At 41.6% G+C, this 19779-nt stretch overlaps 1 protein-coding gene across 1 annotated transcript in view; it reads left to right on the top strand.

The window, feature by feature from the left end:
• The window catches only part of SMAD1 (SMAD family member 1), a 65602-nt gene extending 52085 nt beyond the window's left edge, over nt 1-13517 (top strand). Inside the window, exons 3-7 of the mRNA XM_008641277.2 lie at nt 138-395; nt 3005-3121; nt 6913-7134; nt 9152-9408; nt 11214-13517. Coding sequence (XP_008639499.1) covers nt 138-395; nt 3005-3121; nt 6913-7134; nt 9152-9408; nt 11214-11357 — 998 coding nt within the window. The 3' untranslated portion in view covers nt 11358-13517. The remainder of the gene's footprint in view (nt 1-137; nt 396-3004; nt 3122-6912; nt 7135-9151; nt 9409-11213) is intronic.
• The last annotated feature ends 6262 nt before the right edge of the window (nt 13518-19779 follow it).

Raw genomic sequence — 19779 nt, 5'->3', positions numbered from 1 at the left:
TCCTAGGCTTGACTACCTTGTTTTTGAGGCAGATGCGGATATGCCAGGGGGGAGGAAGAATGTGGGGTTTTTTCCCCTGTATACCTTCAGAACTGAGTCTCTAACGCTGTGGCTTTTCTCTCTTTCTCCCTTTCCAGTCCTTCCTCCAGTGCTGGTTCCAAGGCACAGCGAGTACAACCCCCAGCACAGCCTTTTGGCGCAGTTCCGCAACCTGGGACAAAACGAGCCCCACATGCCACACAACGCGACTTTCCCGGACTCTTTCCAGCAGCCCAACAGTCACCCGTTCCCCCACTCGCCCAGCAGCAGCTATCCAAACTCACCTGGAAGCAGCAGTAGCACCTATCCGCATTCTCCAGCCAGCTCGGACCCAGGAAGTCCTTTCCAGATGCCAGGTACAGTCAGCTTCCCTTCAGAAGGGAGAAGGTGGTTGGACATCACTGCTGTCATGGGTTTTTTGCTTATTAACGCCAAATGATCGGCCAACACGTGTGTTCAATAGCAAGTTGAGAGATGTAAGGTAATACAGAGTATAGAATCTCTTTGTCTGGTAATATTGAAGGCTTTAATATTGTGCCTGTTTCAAACACAGTTAAAACATTACAGTAGAACTCCTGTGGGGTGTGGGGAGGGATCCAAAATACTCTGGGGACCAGTTCAGCAGTTTAGCCCACAAAGCATAGTGTTCAATGCAGTAAAAGTGTGGTGCTAGAGATCATCCTTGCTTAAGAAAGAGATCATCATAGGTTCATCACAAGGCTTTAGCTCTGCAGAAAAAGGATATTTCTCAAGGTGACCATGGTACTGCTACTTGATAAACAATTTCTTCGCATAGTGGTGTAATTTCAAGCAGCAAATATACTTCAACTGAAACACGGGTCCTAAAAACAACTCTTCAGGCAGTTTTACTACCTAAAGTCAGAGAAGTAAGAGCCTTCCTTTGTTGACTGGTGTCTGTAGAAAATTCTGTGAAGCTGCCTTATTTACATGTGGCTGGATAAAAAATACTGCAGAAGCAGTCTGTAGTGGATTTCTTGATCTATATGCTGGGAGAAGGACGCAGTACAAATGCTTACTGATGTTTTTTGCCTGTTTTCTTCAGGGGCTGAGGGAGAGTGTGTGTAAACAAAGCAGCAGATTTGTGAAAAATCTGTTTCCTATTACATGAAATTAATATCCATAGATTTTTGCTCTTGATAATTGTTTCAAATTTTTCTCTTGTGAGTGAAGACTACTGAATTTGCTGGAAGGAAGGAGAGTTTGTATTGGCTTCTCTAAAAAATGTGAGGAGTTCCTGTGAAACCAGCTGGGTTTTTTTTTTCCTTTTTTTTAACGTGATTGCTGTGGTTGGGGGCTCTTCCAACAGAGATAAAGACCCAGGAAGGTCTTCCTGAATGCTGGCTTGCGGAAGTTCACTTGATCTTTGAAGGTCTGTTCTGTCCACACGCCCTTAATGTCAGCAGCTGCAGTGAAGAAATTGAATTAGAGGGCAGGTCAGGATACTGATGTCCTTGATGCTTAGCCCTGGACTGTTGTCCATCTTGCACTAATGGGGAAAGGCTGACTTTTGAAAAATACAAAAATAAAGGGGCAAAGCAGTTATCCTTGAAAACTTTCTGGATACTGGTTAATTTGTTGCCTGTGGCCTTGGAATCTTGTGCATGACCAACATCGTGTTTGCACAAACACTTAAGGCATAGTAAAACAGGAGACTCAAAATCCAGTGCAGTTTGTTAAGCTTTTAATGCAACCCTGTTGCCATCTCTGTCTTTCTCTGCTGCTTTCTCATCCAACTGAGGGTGTTCAAGTAAGGGAATTAGACAGGCACGTGCCAGCATTAGATGTAAAGCTCTCAACAAAATACCAGCTAAACAATCAGTAGTTAATAAATGTCATGAACACGTTTTCTTTAAAAATACATTAAAATCTAAACAAAACCACCACTCCACAAAAACCCCCAAAACTTACAAAGCATTCTCCTGCCTTTTGTTGATGCTAATTTGGTTTTCAGAGTTTTGGAATCCCCTGTGATTATTTGCTGTGGCAGTTTGCAATCCATACTCTCAGTAATGGAAATAAATGTGGGATGAGCAGCAGCAGAGACAGCACAGTGGTAATCTAATCCCAGTTTTTGCAGCGAAAGCTTGCAGGGATCAGGCAAGGGTTTCTCTCGCTCTTGGATGTACCTCTGTGCAATTGATCTGGAGGAGAGTGTCCTCTGGTGTATTGGGAAATGGTGACATTGGCAACTTCCAGCAGCTTCTAAGAAATCTTTTGGGAAGCTTTCCCAGAAGTGGAATAGGCAGCTGAAGGGCAGTGCTGGCTGGGACACGTCAAACAGGGCTGAAAGCTGTATGTTAATGAGTGTGGTCACTGTGCACGGGTTTGTTCTGTGCTGGTGATGCAGCCCTGAATGGGACAGGACAGAGACACTGACAGAGAAATTCCAAACCCAGATGGCCACTTCTGTAGAATTAGGGTTCCTGAATACTCTACTGTTCCCAGTCTACAGAAACAGAGCTAATACTTCATACTGACAGTGATAAGGCCCTGGATATAACTGGGATGTTTAAATACTTTGCTGGTAGGATTGTGTTGGAAACGGAAAAGCTCGAACTGAAAGTTTTCTGCTCCAATTTCTGTTCACTCTTAACATACTCAATATCTACTCCTGGCTGGGCCGTGAGATCTCTTTTGTGCCCTGATGTTTGTATGGCACTTTCAGCCTGCAGAACCGTGGGCTGGAAACACAGCTGAGCTCTCTTTTGTGGCTTTATGTGGGGGTGAAGTGACTTGTTTTTATTGCAGTTGTGCTTAATATGCACAGTAATTCTTTGCTTTCCTTATTTGAGGTCCATGATTGCTTTTTCAGATTTCTGGTGGGTGGAAGTTTATAGCTGAGTCAGGCTGGAAGCATTTCCAGGCTCAAACTGTTTATGTGGATATGTAGATGTGCTTTAAAGAGAGGAAAGGAGTTGTGTATCTCTGCCTTTTCTATATTTAGCTGATACTCCCCCACCTGCTTACCTGCCTCCGGAAGATCCGATGACACACGATACCTCCCAGCCCATGGATACCAACATGATGGCACCTGCAATTCCCCCTGACGTACACAGGGGAGGTAAGAACACTTCCTTCATGTTTTCTGCTTCACTTCTTAAGAGTAAAGAACCTCCAGTTCTATTACTATTACTAGTAATAACTGAGTTTTAATTTTGGATGGATATTATTCATGAAAATTGTTGTCTGCAGAAAAGGGAAAAAAACGGCCATTTAATTTTTCTTCTGTTGTTGTGAGGGATGAAATAGTAAAGCTGGAGATTATTTATAAATGTAAATATTTATTTAAGACAGGAATCTATCCCATGACTCTTTAAAAACGTAAAATATATGGGGTTTATTACTTTCTTACTCCCAACGAACTCAAAGACCAAAGTAATTTTATGTTTTCTATTGGGAACTTCCACTAATCTCTGAACAGAAAGAACTTCTATGAGGCTGCACATTTCTGCATGTGATACTGAAATTACATGTGTGCAAGCAAAGGAATCTCTTTCTCTCTTATGATTACATTGATTTATTGGAGCAATGCAGTTAATGCTATAGAATACCTGCTGAATTGTGGGTTACAGTAGATGTGGTCAAATATAGCTTTCCAAGCAAAGACTTGACCAGAGGAGGAATGCTAAACTGTCAGTTATGTAAATGCCCAGAGACATTTTACATGGGCAGCTGGAATATCTGCTTTTTTTCCTCTGAGACAGTACATCTTATAAAATTGTGCTTTTTTGTTATGTTTTTGTCCTGAGTTTTAAACTTTAGTCTTTAAAGAGTATGTTCTGCTTTTAATAAAGTTCCCCTTCTGGTTATAAGGGCATTTATGGTTTCTTGTATTTTGTGTAGTTCCACCCTCTTGTCCCATTTTTGTTTCATCTTTGAATCAGGCAGTGATAACACTTGGTTCAGAATACAGAGTTACCTTCCTGAGGCGTGGCATTGCTACAGACTTTAAAAATCTGTATTTAAATAAAGACCTGTTGCTTTATGTACTGTGACACAGACATGTTTTTACACATTGCTTGCTAAAGCCACAGCAGCAGCCGCCACTGCTGAGCAAAGGATTCGGTGCATTCGTCATCACATTGTGAGAAATGGCCCCTTCAGAGAACACTTCAGCTTACACAGTTGTGGCCCATGCCAAGAAAGAGCAGCAAGCTGGATGCTGTGCCAGAACAATTATCAAGATCACAAGCACATGAACAATTTAACTGTTGTGTTTTGGATTTTTTGGTGTTGGTGGGTTTTTTTGGGTTTTTGGGGGTTTTTTTGGTACTTGCTTTGCTGCTAAGCTCAATGTCTGGTTTCAGGAAGTATATCTGCCCTTTTAGAACAATTTGGATGGCTTTTGTGTTAGCCTGTTTTACTCTGCTTGGAATGAGTTTTGAATGTGATAAACCCCATCTGTAGCACTCCCCATTTTTTGCTAATCACGCAGACTACACTTTGCGTGTGTGAATAGTTTGCAGGAATTTTGGGCCAGAAATTTACTGCCCCAAAATACATTTATCAAACTTTATGCCTAACTGCAGACCTCTGCATGTGTGTCCCTCTCCCAAAACACGTGAGTACTGTAGAATTCCTCTAACACATGAGAGTTGATAAAGAGAAAAGGCTTTACATTTTTCTTCTTGCTCTCTTTATCATTCAGCCATTTCAAAATAAAAATTGTGTCTATTGATATTTTTCCATTCTAGTAGTTTAGTACAATGGATTTTCATCTCTGTCCCTTCATTAAAAAGAAAGACTTTTGGGTGCCTTCACATGTTTATTATTCACATATGTATGCTGTGATTGCAGTACTTTAAAAAAAAATCTGCCACAGGTTGTAGAAGAAGAGTTCTTACTGTGAACTTACTGCACCATTTTTGTTGCAAACTTTTTAGAAGCATGTTCTTCATGGTGATTTGTTAGCCTTAAGAGATTTGATTTAACAAGCTGCATCCTGTCAATGAAGTTGGGTAATTTCCATTGTTGGCCCATGCTGGGAATAGAGAGACTAAACGCACCTGCTCTGCATGACTTAAAGCAAATGCAAGGAAGTCAGTATGAAATCTGTGTGAGAGAGATATGATTAATTCTGTAAGAATGGCCAGCTGGCAAGATTTCTTCCTGACTTTGAGAACTGGGGCAAAGCTGCAGCTTTGATAATTGCTGGCATCTTTATGGGAATTAAAAATGTAGTAACCTCTTACTAATAATTAAAGACTGGTTTTTCTTCGTCTTCGTCTTTTTCTTTTTTTTTTTTTTTTAAACAGTGATGTGAAGGGATAGAAATTGCCAGAGTATCAGGAAAGATGAGCTTTTTACCAGTGTTTTTAAGCAAGTAATTAGCAATAAGCACTATGCTCAGAAGTTTTGCATAGTGATGTAGGATGTGTTATCCTGCTCTTGATTATTTGCCACCTTTTGCATCTACTGTGTACTGCTGGCTCGAGGGGGATTTTTGCTTTTTGTAACAAAAACTCATAGCAGTGTAATCTGTGAACAGAGGAAAATATGAGCACAAATCTTAGTTGGCTGATACCAGTAAAAACTTGGAGCTGGGAGAAGGAAACTTATGGCCAGAAAAACAAGTTTTCCCATAATACCAGTCTGATTTTCATTGTAGCACTTGGCTTTGGTATCTGTGAATTTGGTGTTTTAGCAGCAAGTCCCACTTTCCTAGTCTTAGTAGTGAAATAGTGTCCTTCATTTGAAAGAAACCACATAAAGCAACCACAACCCCTGGTAGCCTCCTTTTATTTGGAGGCAGTTTAGCAATTTTTAGCTGTATTTGGCACCTTAAAGAATGTGCTCTGGGTGGAGATAGGTATACGAAGAAGCCTGGAGTTGTTGGATACCCACTGGGAAACTTCTTGGCTAAGGCCTTTGGTATCATCTGGAGAAATTGTTTCCCATGCACAGTCACAAGTGTGACTTCAAGACTTCCACGTGTTTCTAGTGCTTGAATGATTAGAAGTGAACCAGGAATTGCCTGTCAGCTTTCTGTACAATTCCCAGCTTCAGTTAGGAGCTGCCGAGGAGGAACTTCTTGTTATGAGCATCTGGATAACTACGTTCTGAGAAATCCTTGCTATTGCTGAGCAAGTTGTTCTTTTGGTGGTGAAGAGTTGGAGATCTTGCATTTGGTAGCAGTTGATGAATAAAAGGTCCTCATTAAATACTCTCTTCCTCCAGTTCCTCTGCTCTCCAGCCCAGTGTAACTGTTGGGATCCTGTGTGTGAATGCCCTATTCATCCTCCAATCCCAAGCAGTATCTCTTCATATTGTGGATGTGCTTCATGCATGTTCTGCAGACAAATATCAGTCTCTCTTAGGTTTTTTGAAGTCTCCTACCATTCTCCCAAAAAACCCAGGAGAAGGATTTGGTCATGCTCTGGATGCTGAAAGATTGATCGGCTGACTGTATATTTAAGCTTCCTTGCTGTACTTCTTTGTAGAGTGAGGAATGGTTTTTGATGCAGTTGTGTGATGCTGTTTCTTCCTGTTGCTATACAGCTTTGCAGTAAGCAAACAGGTGACTTGTAGTTTGTTAGTAAAATGAAGTAGAAATCCCATCTACTGAATAGGAAAGAAAGCTGAGTTGTGCAGTTGCACCATTTCTCTGCTGTCTGGGCCTGCACTGTGGCATGTAAGAAAACAGGGCAAGGATATTGGGGCACTGCTTGGGATGTGCCCAGGAGCTTCCTGCACTTTTCTGCTCATACCTAGTGCCAGCCTTTGTCTCTTCTGAGTCTTGGGTAGAAATTATTCTACTCCATGTAGCCTAAATCTGCAGGGTTATGACTCTTTACACATCGAGCCTGTGTTCCAGCACTGTTAGGCTGTAAGGTTTCCGTTGTTACTTTCCAGATGTCCAGGCAGTTGCTTACGAAGAGCCAAAGCACTGGTGCTCCATCGTCTACTATGAGCTGAACAACCGTGTTGGGGAGGCGTTCCACGCGTCCTCCACCAGCATTCTGGTGGATGGCTTCACTGACCCCTCAAACAACAAGAACAGGTTCTGCCTGGGGCTGCTCTCCAACGTCAACCGCAACTCCACCATTGAGAACACGAGGCGGCACATCGGCAAAGGTGGGTTTGGGATCTGGCCATCCATTTTGGAGGTGGGTGGCATTTCCTGAGACATACAACCTGGGCCACTTCCCTCAAGAGTAAGCTGCTCTTCCCTAGGATGTGGGAGAAGTGCCTGTGTTGGTAAACATATAATTTTCTGGCCTAGTCTTATAAACAAAGTATTGTTCCTACCTGGTGTGTAATTACAGGAAGCTTTTACCCTTAATCAATTTTTAATTGCCTGAAGGCTATCGAAATGTAAACTAGAATGAGAGGTTAAGGCAGTTTGTGTAATGAAATGGTTTTGATTTATCTTGATTATTGCTGTATATGGAAATCCTCACTGTGGTTCTTGGCACCAAATTTTTTAGGTAGCCTTAGTTCTAACATAAATTAGCTATTCTAAGATGTATTTTGGGAGATAACCTGCTAAATCAGTTTATTCCAAATGCATGTTTCACAGGCTGGTGATTCTTTCCGTGGGAATTTTTTGCTTCCCTTCCATGTCTGTGACAGTCTTGCAAAAGAGAAAATCTTCATCTTTATGCCTGACTAATACAGTCCTCTTTTCTGAACTCACCTGTAATGCAAATGGCAGGCAAAACTGACATTGCCCCCTGCTATGGGGCCATTCCTGCAAGGCAAATATTTTAGGTATTTACATTATTTGTAAACTGTAAATTTTCTGAGACAGTTGAGGGTTCAGCATGCCCAAGCAGTGGGGTGGATGTTTTACGTGCCAGTTCATGAGAGGAGGAAAGAATTGAAGCTGAAGAGAACTGTCAGGTCCTCGAGTTTGAGTCCCCAGTCTGGAGAGCTTTTCTCTTCCTAAGAACTTGTGCAGCTCTCAGCAGTGCACCACACCTGTGTTGTGCCACTCAAGTGCTAATACTTCTTCCTTCTTTTCCTCCCCATCCATCTTCCCAAGTATCAGGATATTTATTTAACACCTCATTCATTTTTCCTGTTAAGAGTAACCCAGCTGCAGGCAGAATTCTGCTGAAGCACTTAACTGTGTGTATACCAAAGCAGAGCGTGGGAGAGACAAGGATGCAGTTGAATAGTAAATGCGTACAAGTGATGGTGATGTAGAACTGTTAGTCTTTGAGAAAGGAGGAGTAAATCCCAAACCTGAAGACATAGCCATAAATGTTTTTGCAGATCAGGTGGGAGTATGTATGTACCCACACAGTCAGTGGCAAAATCTTACATGACAGAGCACAGTCAAGGCTTTCTTACTGGACTGCAGTCGAGTTTTTTAATTCTGTGTGTTCACCTCTGGGATTTGTGACATTGTGGGAGGTGAAAGGTTTAAGTAGCAAATAAACCATTTTTAAACACAGAACGTAAATTTTCGGGCTTTCTCAAAACCTTTGGAATTGACTCCTACTGACACAAAGGTTCTCTATATGCTACTCTTCTGGGGCTTTGCTGCTGTGGAAGACAGGTGAGGGAGCAGGGGAAAGCACTGTAAAATTTGTGTGTACTCTCATTTAGCAGATATGGCTGAAGAATTTGAAGGCCTTTTTTTTTCCCCACCTAGCTTTCTGAAATCAAAGCTAGCTGACAAAACTCATGCTACCCAAACTAGAATTCAAGACTTCTCCAGAGCATCAAGCTTGGGGCTGGTTTAGTATCTACAAATGATGCAGCAGGTTTCTGCTCTCTCTGCTTGGATTCCCAATAACTGCTTCACTTAAATATAACAAGAAAAAGTTCAAGTGGTCAGGTTGTCCAATGGGAAGGCATCAAAACTACTGTGCTTGCGGGTTTAGTGTTGCTGAATATGTAACATGTTGATTCCCCTTACATACATACATACATACATACATGCATACATACATGCATAGCCTTCTTTCAGATCGCCTGCTGATGAAAGAGAAAAGTAAAAATGAAGGCTGAAGACAGATGATGTTCTGATATGCAGTTAAGGTTTATCTCTTTAAGCAGAAGCCTATCTCTGTGGAGAAAGAGCATGAAAACAGACACAGATGTGAATTTGTCAACCCTCCTTATGCCAACCTTCTCCTCACAGGGGTCCATCTCTACTACGTTGGTGGGGAGGTGTACGCTGAATGTCTGAGCGACAGCAGCATCTTTGTGCAAAGTCGGAACTGCAACTACCACCACGGCTTCCATCCCACCACGGTCTGCAAAATCCCCAGTGGCTGCAGTCTGAAGATTTTCAATAATCAAGAGTTTGCTCAGCTTCTGGCTCAGTCCGTGAACCATGGCTTTGAGACAGTGTATGAGCTCACGAAGATGTGCACTCTCCGGATGAGTTTTGTAAAGGTACATGATTATTTTATAAGCAAAGTAAATTCTTTTTTCTTAATGTCATGATTTTGAATGGTCCAGTAACTCTCTTCATCAGCTTATTAATGGCTGCTGAATTTTAAGGATGTAATGCTCATTGGGTCTAAAACAGATCTCAGTGAAATGAAGTATTTGGGGACAGAAGCCCATCTGACCCACATACTTAGAAAGCTTGAGGTGACTTGCAGAAGATGTTTCTTCACATAAGTCCTCTAAATCTTGACCAGCAACTCACAAATTAGGAACTGCAGTCATTATTTAGAATAATATGCATACTTTTCTATTCTAGGAGGGCATGCAAGGTCAGGATTTGTGATGTGGCTGTTGTGTGAGTGTCAACATAGGTACTGATATAAAAGGGCTGGTCCTTACATGAAAGTAATCAAATGAAGATGGTGATATGCTGCAGTGCTCTTCATGATGGGAAGATGGGAACTTTCAGATGTGTTAAGACAGGGGTTCCTAAAATTGAATAGGCTGTATCTCTGCAGCCTACAGAGTTGTATGGCAGTGTTGCCTAAACAAACAGGACCTCCTGTGTATTGGAAGTTGTTAGAATTGAGGGGTCTGTGGACTCCGGCGGGGGGAGAAATTGCAGTCCAAACCAATATGGTTGATAAAAGCAAGCTCCGTTTATTAGGAATCCAGAGGCACTTATATAGTATACCAGCTTGTTAACTCTTAAGTGGCTTAAAACTTACCAAAGCGCATTTCTACTTCTACATAATTGGACTTACATTGGCAAGCTTCTACAGTTATGTTATGATTAAAAGAATTCAGAGTTCACCTCCCCTTCTCCGGGTCTTATCTGTACAGCTGTACCTTCTTAAACTCCCTTCTTGTTCCCAGGCCTGTTTTTTCACACAGGGATTTTCTCATGGAGAGTTTTTCTCACACAGGCCTTTTGCTTGCAGGCTCTTGCTTGTACAGTTCTTTTATTGATCCCATAATTCTATCAATGATCCATGCCTTGCAACAGGAAGTTGCACTGCACAGTGTTCAGAGCTGCTGCCACCTGTGCTGGGAGCTGGGAAATCCCTTCATTAGGGGTTAATACAGAGCAGAGCAAACTGTACCTCCAGATGTCATGGTCTTCTCTTCAGACCTGCCCCAGAAATGGTTCACTTACAAAACAATTTTGAATGCTTTTAAATATCTCTTTGTATCTTTGGTAATTACTGTAACAGAATCAGGTGTGAGCTGAAACAAAACCTGCCTTAACTTGAGAAGTAGCCTGATGGGGAATGGCCATTCCCTCTTTCTCCAAGGATGAATGCTTCTGACTTACTGCTCAGTTTATCATCTCCATCCTGAGAACAATACTTTGGTTCTTGTCAGACAGATGCCTCACCCCCATTTCCACATCAGTCTATCACCTCATCTTTTAATTTTTTTATCTGTTTGGCAGCATCTCCCCCCAATTTGTTCTGTTTTCAGTCTTGGCAGAGAAGATTTGAATATCCCCCTCTTCAGAGGCTTTATAGGGACCTCAGGCAGCTGGCAGTGATGTATGGGGAAATTTTGCACTGCCACAGGTTATGCCTTTAAAGACTTCCATTCCAAGAGTTTGGACACAATACTTTTTCCACATTTATGATTTTTTAGCTTTTGATTTGTTTGTTGAAATGTGATAATAGTTGGTGGGTGCTATGGGTACTATGCCACCCTGCTGATAATGACTGTTGAAAGCTATTTTGGTAAGAAGTATACTTTTCATGTATTTAATACTATAATATAAAGTGATTTGTTTTTTCTTTCCCCACTTATGATTCTGTTTCCAGGGCTGGGGAGCTGAGTATCATCGCCAGGATGTAACGAGCACTCCTTGCTGGATAGAGATACATCTCCATGGTCCCCTTCAGTGGCTGGATAAAGTACTTACTCAGATGGGCTCTCCTCATAATCCCATTTCTTCAGTGTCTTAAAAAGTCCCAAGCTCCTGCATTTTGGAAACAGTTGAGCCTTGCATGTACTTGAAAGATGTATGAGTCAGACACACATTTTTATTTTTTTTTCCCCCTCAACTGGCAACAGCTGAAAAAGAGCCATGAAAACACTTGACTTCTGTGACCAACTGTTGGATTCAGAAAACAAAGATAAATAAACCCCTTTGACATACTGTCGGTATAAAGAATTCTAGTTTACATTGTAACGTACTATTGTGGAGTTGATTTGTGGGGCTTAGTACAAGAGGGATGACAGAGCCAAAGCCAAACTCAGTGTGCTGGACCCAGTTCCCAAAGGATTTTTCTGTAGCCAGCACTCTTAAGGTTCTCCTTCCTCATTCAGCACTCGCTGGTTTCCCCCTTGTCCTCTGGAGCTAAGAGTGGAAGTTGGCCAAGTCTGCTTTTTGCAGCCTCTCTTCAGTACTTCTTAAAAACATGACATTGATGGTTGCTGTTCTCTTTGAAAGTAAAAGAAATCATAAGGTTTAATCTCAGTAACTGTGTGCTATCTCTGAAATTGTGTCCTGACCATACTACTGTAAGAATGTTAGGTATGTTCTTTTGCTAAATGTATGTATGGTGTATTTGAAAGTTTAGAAATAAATTAGATTTAGACCATAAAGGAATTAGGAATATTTGAATGGGGGGAGGTGGGAGTGGGAGGGGAAAATGACAACTGAAATGTAGAATATATTGTAAACATAGTGTGTTAGTTTAAACTGAGGTCTGAATTTTGTTGTGCATTTTGTTTTCATAGTGGCTTCATCTTGTTAGTTCGGACTATTTTTGCCTCTTCCTTTTCCCCCAAAGCAGTTGTGCAGCTTCTTTTACCCATGAAGAGGACAAAATGATTAATTACTGCAGTTTGAAGGCTGCAGCTCTATGTATTTCAAGACAAATTTGTACAGAGTGCTCTTTAACTATTGAGCAGTTTTATACAGTTTATGTAACAAAAGTAGGCTTTTAATTTTGTGAGAGAATTTTGTTTTGCCAAACCTAGTAACTGTTAATTGTTTGAAGGACTTCAGTATCCCTGTGGGGGTCTATTTCAAACTTCAAAAAAATATATATATTTTTAATTTTTTTTTTTTACTGCTTTGTTTATTTTCTTCTCTTTGCTCTTTTATATTCATGTAAGCTGTAGTACTTTTAAGTACTTTTATTCCAAAACGAGTGAGTCCTCTTTACTGGAAATTTTGAATAAAACCTGTTGTTACTGCATACATTTGATTAAAACCTTGTCTTGTCCACTTCTTAGCAGACTCTTAACAAACCAGATAAAGGTGTGGTTTTGGAGGAGGAACAACTAGAAATGAAGATGTGCTGAGCTTAGACATAATGATTAGTACAGGTTAGTAGCTGAATTAAACTCAGGAGTGAGGGGACGCTGAGCAGCAGAGCTCCGTGTATGTTCAGCCAGACACAGAATGCATCTGTCTGTCACTGTAAAGAGTAATAGCCCTTTTTGGAGTATGAGTGTCTTGGTTTGAAATCAATCCCGCCTTTTTCTCTTTTTTTTTTTTTCTTTGTTAAAGTTAATTCCACTGCTTGGCTCAGTATATATTTTTAAAATTAACAATTCTCCCCCTGCACAGGGAAAAAAAACCCCATAATGTTCAAGTTCCCTATAGAGAAGAGAGAAGAACCTGGTACTTCTAAATTCCAAGAACGGGTTTTTTGGTTTTGTTCAGATTCAGTTTGACATATCTTTTTCATAAAGAAGCAGTCATAGCACAAATGTAAGTCTTTAAAATAAATAAAATTTAAAGATGACCAAAAAGAAAAACAATGCTTGCTGCTCAGGCACTGTCTTTGGTTTTGATATCTTCAGCCCCTGCTACATAAACTCCCAGCTGTTCCCAACAGTTTCATTCCTTTTATGGAATGCAGCTGTGAGGTAGTGACTTCTTTTTTAATTAGTGCTGTAACCATCCATCATGCAAGTCTTAAGGAGTGTTTCTGCTTGGATGTTTTAATATTTGGATGATCCTGTGCAAGTTTTGATAAACTTTGAAAAAGCGTTGGAGTAAGAAAAGACAGTTTTATGTTGTAACTGCTTTGAATGTTGCTGTCTTGTATGTTTTGGGCTGTAAAGCCTCTCTGTTTTTCCTAAACAGGGATTAAAATTATAAAATAGTAGCTCTGCAGTGCCTCAGAAACTTTCAGTGGTAATCTGAATTAAGTGGGACCTGCAGGATCCCAGTTTTTCTAAATTCCTTCTGTTATTCTGGAATACTGTTGAAGTGCTGGGTACATAGTATTTTCTTTATCTGTTATCCAGATACCTGTTTGCTTGTGGTGTGGAAAGGAAAATGGTCAGGTGCAAGGAAAAAGTGGAGCATCATATGATGGCACAGAGTATCTCAGCTGTACTTCATTAAACAAGATGAGTGAATTGGAGTAGCACCTGTGACTCTCCGGTGGTTTTTGTCTGGGTTAATTTTCTTTTACAGTTACTGGTACGGGGCTGTTTTGGATTTGTGCTGGAAACAGTGTTGATAACACAGGGATATTTTTGTTACTGCTGAGCAGGGCTTGCACAGAGCCAAGGCCTTTTCTGCCTCTCACTCTGATGCCTGAAGAGGCCACCTAAAAACAGAGACTAGACAAGAATAAGGGAACAAAGGTAGGTATTTATTTGAAGGGCCTTCAAAGGTACACCCTGGGGAGCCAGATGGACCCTAAGATGGACAACAGGTCACAAGTTCTTCACACTTTTATAAGTTTGGTTCATTTGCATATTTAATTCTCCAATTAAAGCTTCAGTTAATGATGTCGTTTCCCCAAGCTTGCCCTTCCTTTTAGAGGCTTTGGTTTACTTTTTGGGCCTAGGACAGTCTGAGTGTCCTTGGAGAGCAGGTCTGGAGAGGCTTTGTTATGTCTGCCTAGCATGAGAGAGCAGAAGTTAACAGGCTACAAGGAACTTCAGAGTTACACACTAAGCAGTACAGGATTTGAAAAATATAAAAGTTAAAACCTAAGGCATCAACCCCACCCCACCAGTGAAGAGACTAGAGGTGCACAAGGAGTTGGGAGGGGACACAGCTGGGACAGCCAACCCCAGCTGACCCAACACATATCCTATAACAGACGGAGTCATGCTCAGCATGTGAGACTGGGGAAGAAGGGAGGGGTGTTTGGAGTGATGGAGTTTGTCTTCCCAAGTTACAGTTAGGTGTGATAGAGCCTGGATTTCGTGGAGATGGCTGAACACCTGTCTGCCCATGGGAAGTGGTGAACGAGTTTTGCTTTGCTTGTCTGTGCAACTTTTGCTTTACTTATTAAATTGTCTTTATCTCAACCCACAAGTGTTCTTACTTCTACCCTTCCAATTCTCTCCTCCATCCCACCTGGGGTGAGCAGCCTCTGAGTGGTGCTTAGTTACCAGCTGGGGTTAAACCACAACAGACTAACAGCCAGAATCACAGGAGGTAGGACAGAAGTTACCTGGGAGGAAGCAACTGCTGGCTTGAGGTTGTTGTGAAAATTTTTGGAGCATTTTGAAGAAGTTTTCTTACTGATTTGCCATTTTGGATAGTTGGAGTCAGAAAGCTGGACAAGGCAAAGGACAAGAAAGAGAGGAAAAGTGTTTCTTGCTGACCTCTCACAAAACAGAGAATGATGAGAACTAGAAACATGGACAGAGCCTACAGTGTCAGCTCTGGAACCAGGTAAGTTCCTGCTGCTTATTTGGTTTTATTTCCCCATAGTTTCCTCCATTTAGTCTGCTGAACAAAAGAGTTAAAAACAGAAGACACTAGTTAACAGCCAAGGCAAGTAAGTCCTTGTTAGGAGAAACTGAAGAGACATGGATACCTGTATTGAGAAAAAGCAGTGAACAATGTATGTGGAGACATATAATTCCATGCAGCTGAATGTATTTTGAAATGTCTGCTTTGGCTTTTAAATGCTGGAAATCAAGTAACTTTCCCTGAGTGGAGATGACTTTAACCATTTAAAAGTCTCTGGTGAATGATTAAAAGATTTGTTGAAAGCTAAGAGAGGTAGTCCTGCTTACCTATATGGGTTTAGGAAGGAATGGATAAAAATAATGCATGTTTCATCACACCCTGTATCAGAACCATGGGCTTGATCTTCTAATGCTTTTTAACCTGGTATTGCTATCTACTTTGTTAAAGCCATTCGCTTGCTAAATCGCTCCTCTTGCCACTCTAGCTATTGTCTTTTATTGTCTTAAGACAGCTACAGTTGTTGCTTTGTTGAGACGGACATAAACGACACGCACACTTGTTGTAATCTAAAGCCATAAGAAGTAGAAGTTATTTTATTATTCTCTGCTGCTGCTCACAATTACTGTGGCTTAGGATTGGCTGCTTGCAAACAACGACAAGGCTGTCTAACAAACCATGACCATTCAAGCAGTAATACAATTAGTATACAAGCAAAAGTATAGTTGGTTACATATTATATGCAAGTTCCTTCTTGTACACACTTAATGTTCCATAATAACAAGAACATCTTCTCCTTGTGTCCAGAACATCTTCTTTCATTGATTGTCTTCTTGGCTTTCACTGTGGCTCCAAAACCTCACAGGTAAATTCTGACTGTCTTTAGGTCTGACTCTGTGAGGCTTTCAGACCAGCTGTCAACCTCCTCATATAGTTGTCTTTTCTAGCCTCTAAACAATACAGATGTGTGAGTATTGTTTGAAGACAACAAATCAGTGTAGAGATGTCTGAAATTGATAGGCACATCAAGAAGGATCTGTATCTCCTTGGTTTTTCCTTTCTCTTGTCCTAGTCTAAACCTTTGATCAGCACCTTGGAAGTTAGCTGTGTTCTGGTGCTCTCTGTAGTTATTGTTGCTGGTTTGTTCTGTGAAGCACACTGTAGCCTCTTACTGTGCTCTTCAGATTCATAGCCATGAACTGGCAGTCACCTTTTTCTGGATGCCTGCCTAAATATACAACATAACTCTACCATCACCAGCCATGGTGGAGCAGTATATTTTTTACATGCATCATCTCACAGTTCATTTTCTTAAATATGTTTGTGATTCTGTGCAGGAGGGAAGGGAAAATGGCTCTTATTTTCCTCTGGCCCTTTCTGTTCTTGACTTACCTTAGTGAAGAGAGACGCCCTTGCCCTGTTGTCCATTAGGATATGTTCTCTGTTCCTGAAGCTCCCCTCACTGACTTCTATATTCTTGATGACTTCCCTTGTTTTTTTTGAACTCTGCAAATCACTTTTTGTCATCCTCAGGGGTGCTGTCCCTGTGCCGCTGTGGGTCACATGTCTGTGTGCCTTCATGTGCTGGGAGCTGCTGAGGCAGAGGGCTCTGGTTCCCCACTTTTGTTCAGTTTAACTGAGGTGGCTGACAGGTGGCTCCTGTTTCATTCACCCCACCTGTAGGAGCTGCTGGTCCCTTCAGCTGGGAGGGCTGTGTCCCATGGGGGGTGTATGGTGAACTGTTTTTCATGAGGCAGGTGTGATGGAGAGGCAGCCTCCTGATCAAAGCCTGCTGCAAACGCAAAAGTGACTCGAGTAAGATTTACAATGTAAGTGTCCTCTGGGCTTGATGTGGTTAGAGGTGAGCAGGTCTATAGGAGTGAGTGGACAAGACAGGTATAGTTTTCATGCAGGTCTGATAAATGCCTTGCAGTTAAAAATGATCCTCAGTGTATGTTGTTAATTGATCTTGTGCAGCCGAAGTAATCAAAAGTAATGTCAAACAAACTCACAAATTTTACAATCAGTCCAGAAGTCTGGAATTTGATTTAATCATCTTTAAGGAATGTTAAGATTTTTTAAATTCTATTGGGTGCAGATTGATCATTTTTTCTTAGGAATTGGTTTGTGATTTCCCCTTTTCATCCTGCTGCTAAGGCATGAATTGAAAAATCTGTATCTTCTCTTCATGATCCTGCCAGCTTACTGAGATCTAAATCTGTGAAGCTCAGAGGAGGCTGCTGTAGTCTAATTTTGAAGAAGTAAGCACTGTCACTTGCTCCAGACTGTAGACAGGAGCTAAGATATCTCATAGCAGTGATAAAAACCTGCCACTTAGAGTTGTGTACCATAGTAAATGGAAAATGAGCTCTATATATTACAGGCATTCTTTGCTCAAAGAGTTTGGTTTATGTGGAGCAGTCGCTTGCTTAGACATGCTGGGAAGAGCACAGTTTGCCTTTGTAAAGCACATTCTGATTTTCCTGTTGCAGCTTTCCCCAGTGTCCCTGTAATGTGTAAAAACATTCTTTTCCATAAAGAAAAATGGTATGCCTAACTTTCCCTTCCCCTTTCTCCTGTCATAACTTTGAACTTCTTGATCTGCTGTTCCTTTAGATTACTGAGCCAAGCTTAGAACAAGCAGGAGAATGAGGCTTGATGTGTGTAGTGCTGCAGTAACACTCTACTATTTTTCTGGAGTGCTTGGTTCTTGGCAGGAGAGCAGGGTCTGTCTCATCTCTGAGCCCTTCACGTCTGCCTTCTGTTGATACTTTAGGGATTGGTAATCCTGAGTGTTGTCAGATATACATGTTGAGACTGAAAGATGGCTGGTGTCCCATCAGATATTTCTCCAAGTTTGTGGACCAGTCTCCTCAAGTCAAAATCACCATGTGCCATAGTGCTGGCAACAGCACTATTTAGAAACTGGATCCAAGCATGGCTTCATTTTAAACGTGATTCGGCCAATGGTTTGACTACAAACACTTTTCAAACCTCTCAAACAGAGCTTGATCCCTCTGTCTGCTGGATTTGGGCCATGCTGTTTTCTCAAGCAGCACAGAAAGAAGCTACCTTGATCTGCATGCTCTGGAGACTAAGTTAGAGTCCAGGAGTTGGGTTTTTATCTTGTGCCAAGAGAGCAGTTCTGTAAATACTCTTTCATGGGGTAGCTTTTAATTGGAGTGTGGGCTTTTTCTGTAGCCATACTGCTAATGATTGATATGGCTCTAATTCAGAATACATTCAGGGCACTGTGGCCAGTCAGTTTTCTGACCCAGTGTGTTGCTTTTGGTCTTTCAAGAATCATGTCATTGCCTCAAGTGTCCCTGTTATTTCCCCAAGTCACAGGAGCAAGTTTCAACAGATAAAGCAGTAGATCCTCAGTTGAATTTGATGAGCTTACATTGATAGAAAGCAGTTTACAATCAAAATATTGAACCACTAAACTCTCTAGAAACTGACCATCTTCAAAAAGATTCCTTGAAAAGCACTGGGATGTCTTAATGTTGGCAAGGGCACATACAGCAGTTTGAGCTGTCACCTTGAGGTGGGAACCTTGAGTTTTAGGACCTTGATTCAGCAGCACTTACTTTGAGTAAGGGGGCATCCACTCCCTCATGGGATCTGTTGGCACCATGCAAGCCCCAGATTAATCCATATTGTGAGTAATCAACAGAAGCAAAGCAAAAAGATCCATGTGTGTTCAGTGGCAAGGGAAGGTTCACAGCCAGGTTTTCTTACCATCACCTGAGAAAGTACAGGGAATGCCCCTTTTTGTGCCGGCAGGGTGGGGCGGCAGGGTATAATGGCTGTGCCATTACATGGAACAATCCCACGCATGCTCAGACCTGGAACTTCACAGCTGAATGTGCATGGAGGCTGTGTTGCGTGTGAGCATTGTGTTGGATAAAATGGAGGGAAAGGATCACCTGGCCACGCTATGAGTGATCTTGTATTTGGTGTTTATTTTCACTGTTGTTTCAGAGTTGTGTGGGTGCTCTTGCACTGTTGTTCCTTTGATAGCTAGATGAAAGGATATGCAGAATATGTGGCCTTTCCTCTGTTTTTCTCCATGTTCTGGTCACCCTCTGTGTTTTGTGAAACATTACTGTGTCTCCTTGTGCTGGGAATTACCATGGCCTTACACAGGTGGGGTATACAAGAAGCCCAGTCAAAATGCATTCTCTCTACAATTGTATCTGGAATGCCTGAAAAATGTGACATGGCCTGTCACATAAACAGGAAACAGCCCTTGTAAGCGTAGCTGACAGCCTAACCCAAATAACACTGTTAGTCATCTCCATATGGGAACCTTTCAGTGCCACACAAGTTTGGAAAACGTGCTTGTGACTGGCTTCCACATGCAGGATGAGTGGCAGATACCAGATGTTGCCTTACACACTGAACTCTTTTTCTTTAAATTCCATCCGAGACACAAATGTTCTACGTACAGCAGTTGTGGGTGAAAGCCTGCACATGTGAAGGTTTTGGTGTTTGCACAGGAACAGGGCTGGACCTGCACCACTGCAAGCAGGGTTGAGGTTTCTCTGGTCATCTGAAGTTTCTGATGACAACAAGCAGTAAAAACCAGAGAGGTAGCAAATTGAGTATGTAGTTGTCAGAGGTAGAATGCAGTGTACTTCTAAGTGCTGGCTAGTACGTCTGTAAAAGCTGGCCTCATTTCCTCAAAAAGAGCCCCATGGAATGTAACA

Source organism: Corvus brachyrhynchos, unplaced genomic scaffold (genome assembly GCF_000691975.1).
Source record: "Corvus brachyrhynchos isolate BGI_N302 unplaced genomic scaffold, ASM69197v1 scaffold229, whole genome shotgun sequence".
NCBI lineage: Eukaryota > Metazoa > Chordata > Aves > Passeriformes > Corvidae > Corvus > Corvus brachyrhynchos.
The sequence above is the reverse complement of the archived record's forward strand: the minus strand, read 5'-3'. Positions and strand labels throughout refer to the sequence as shown.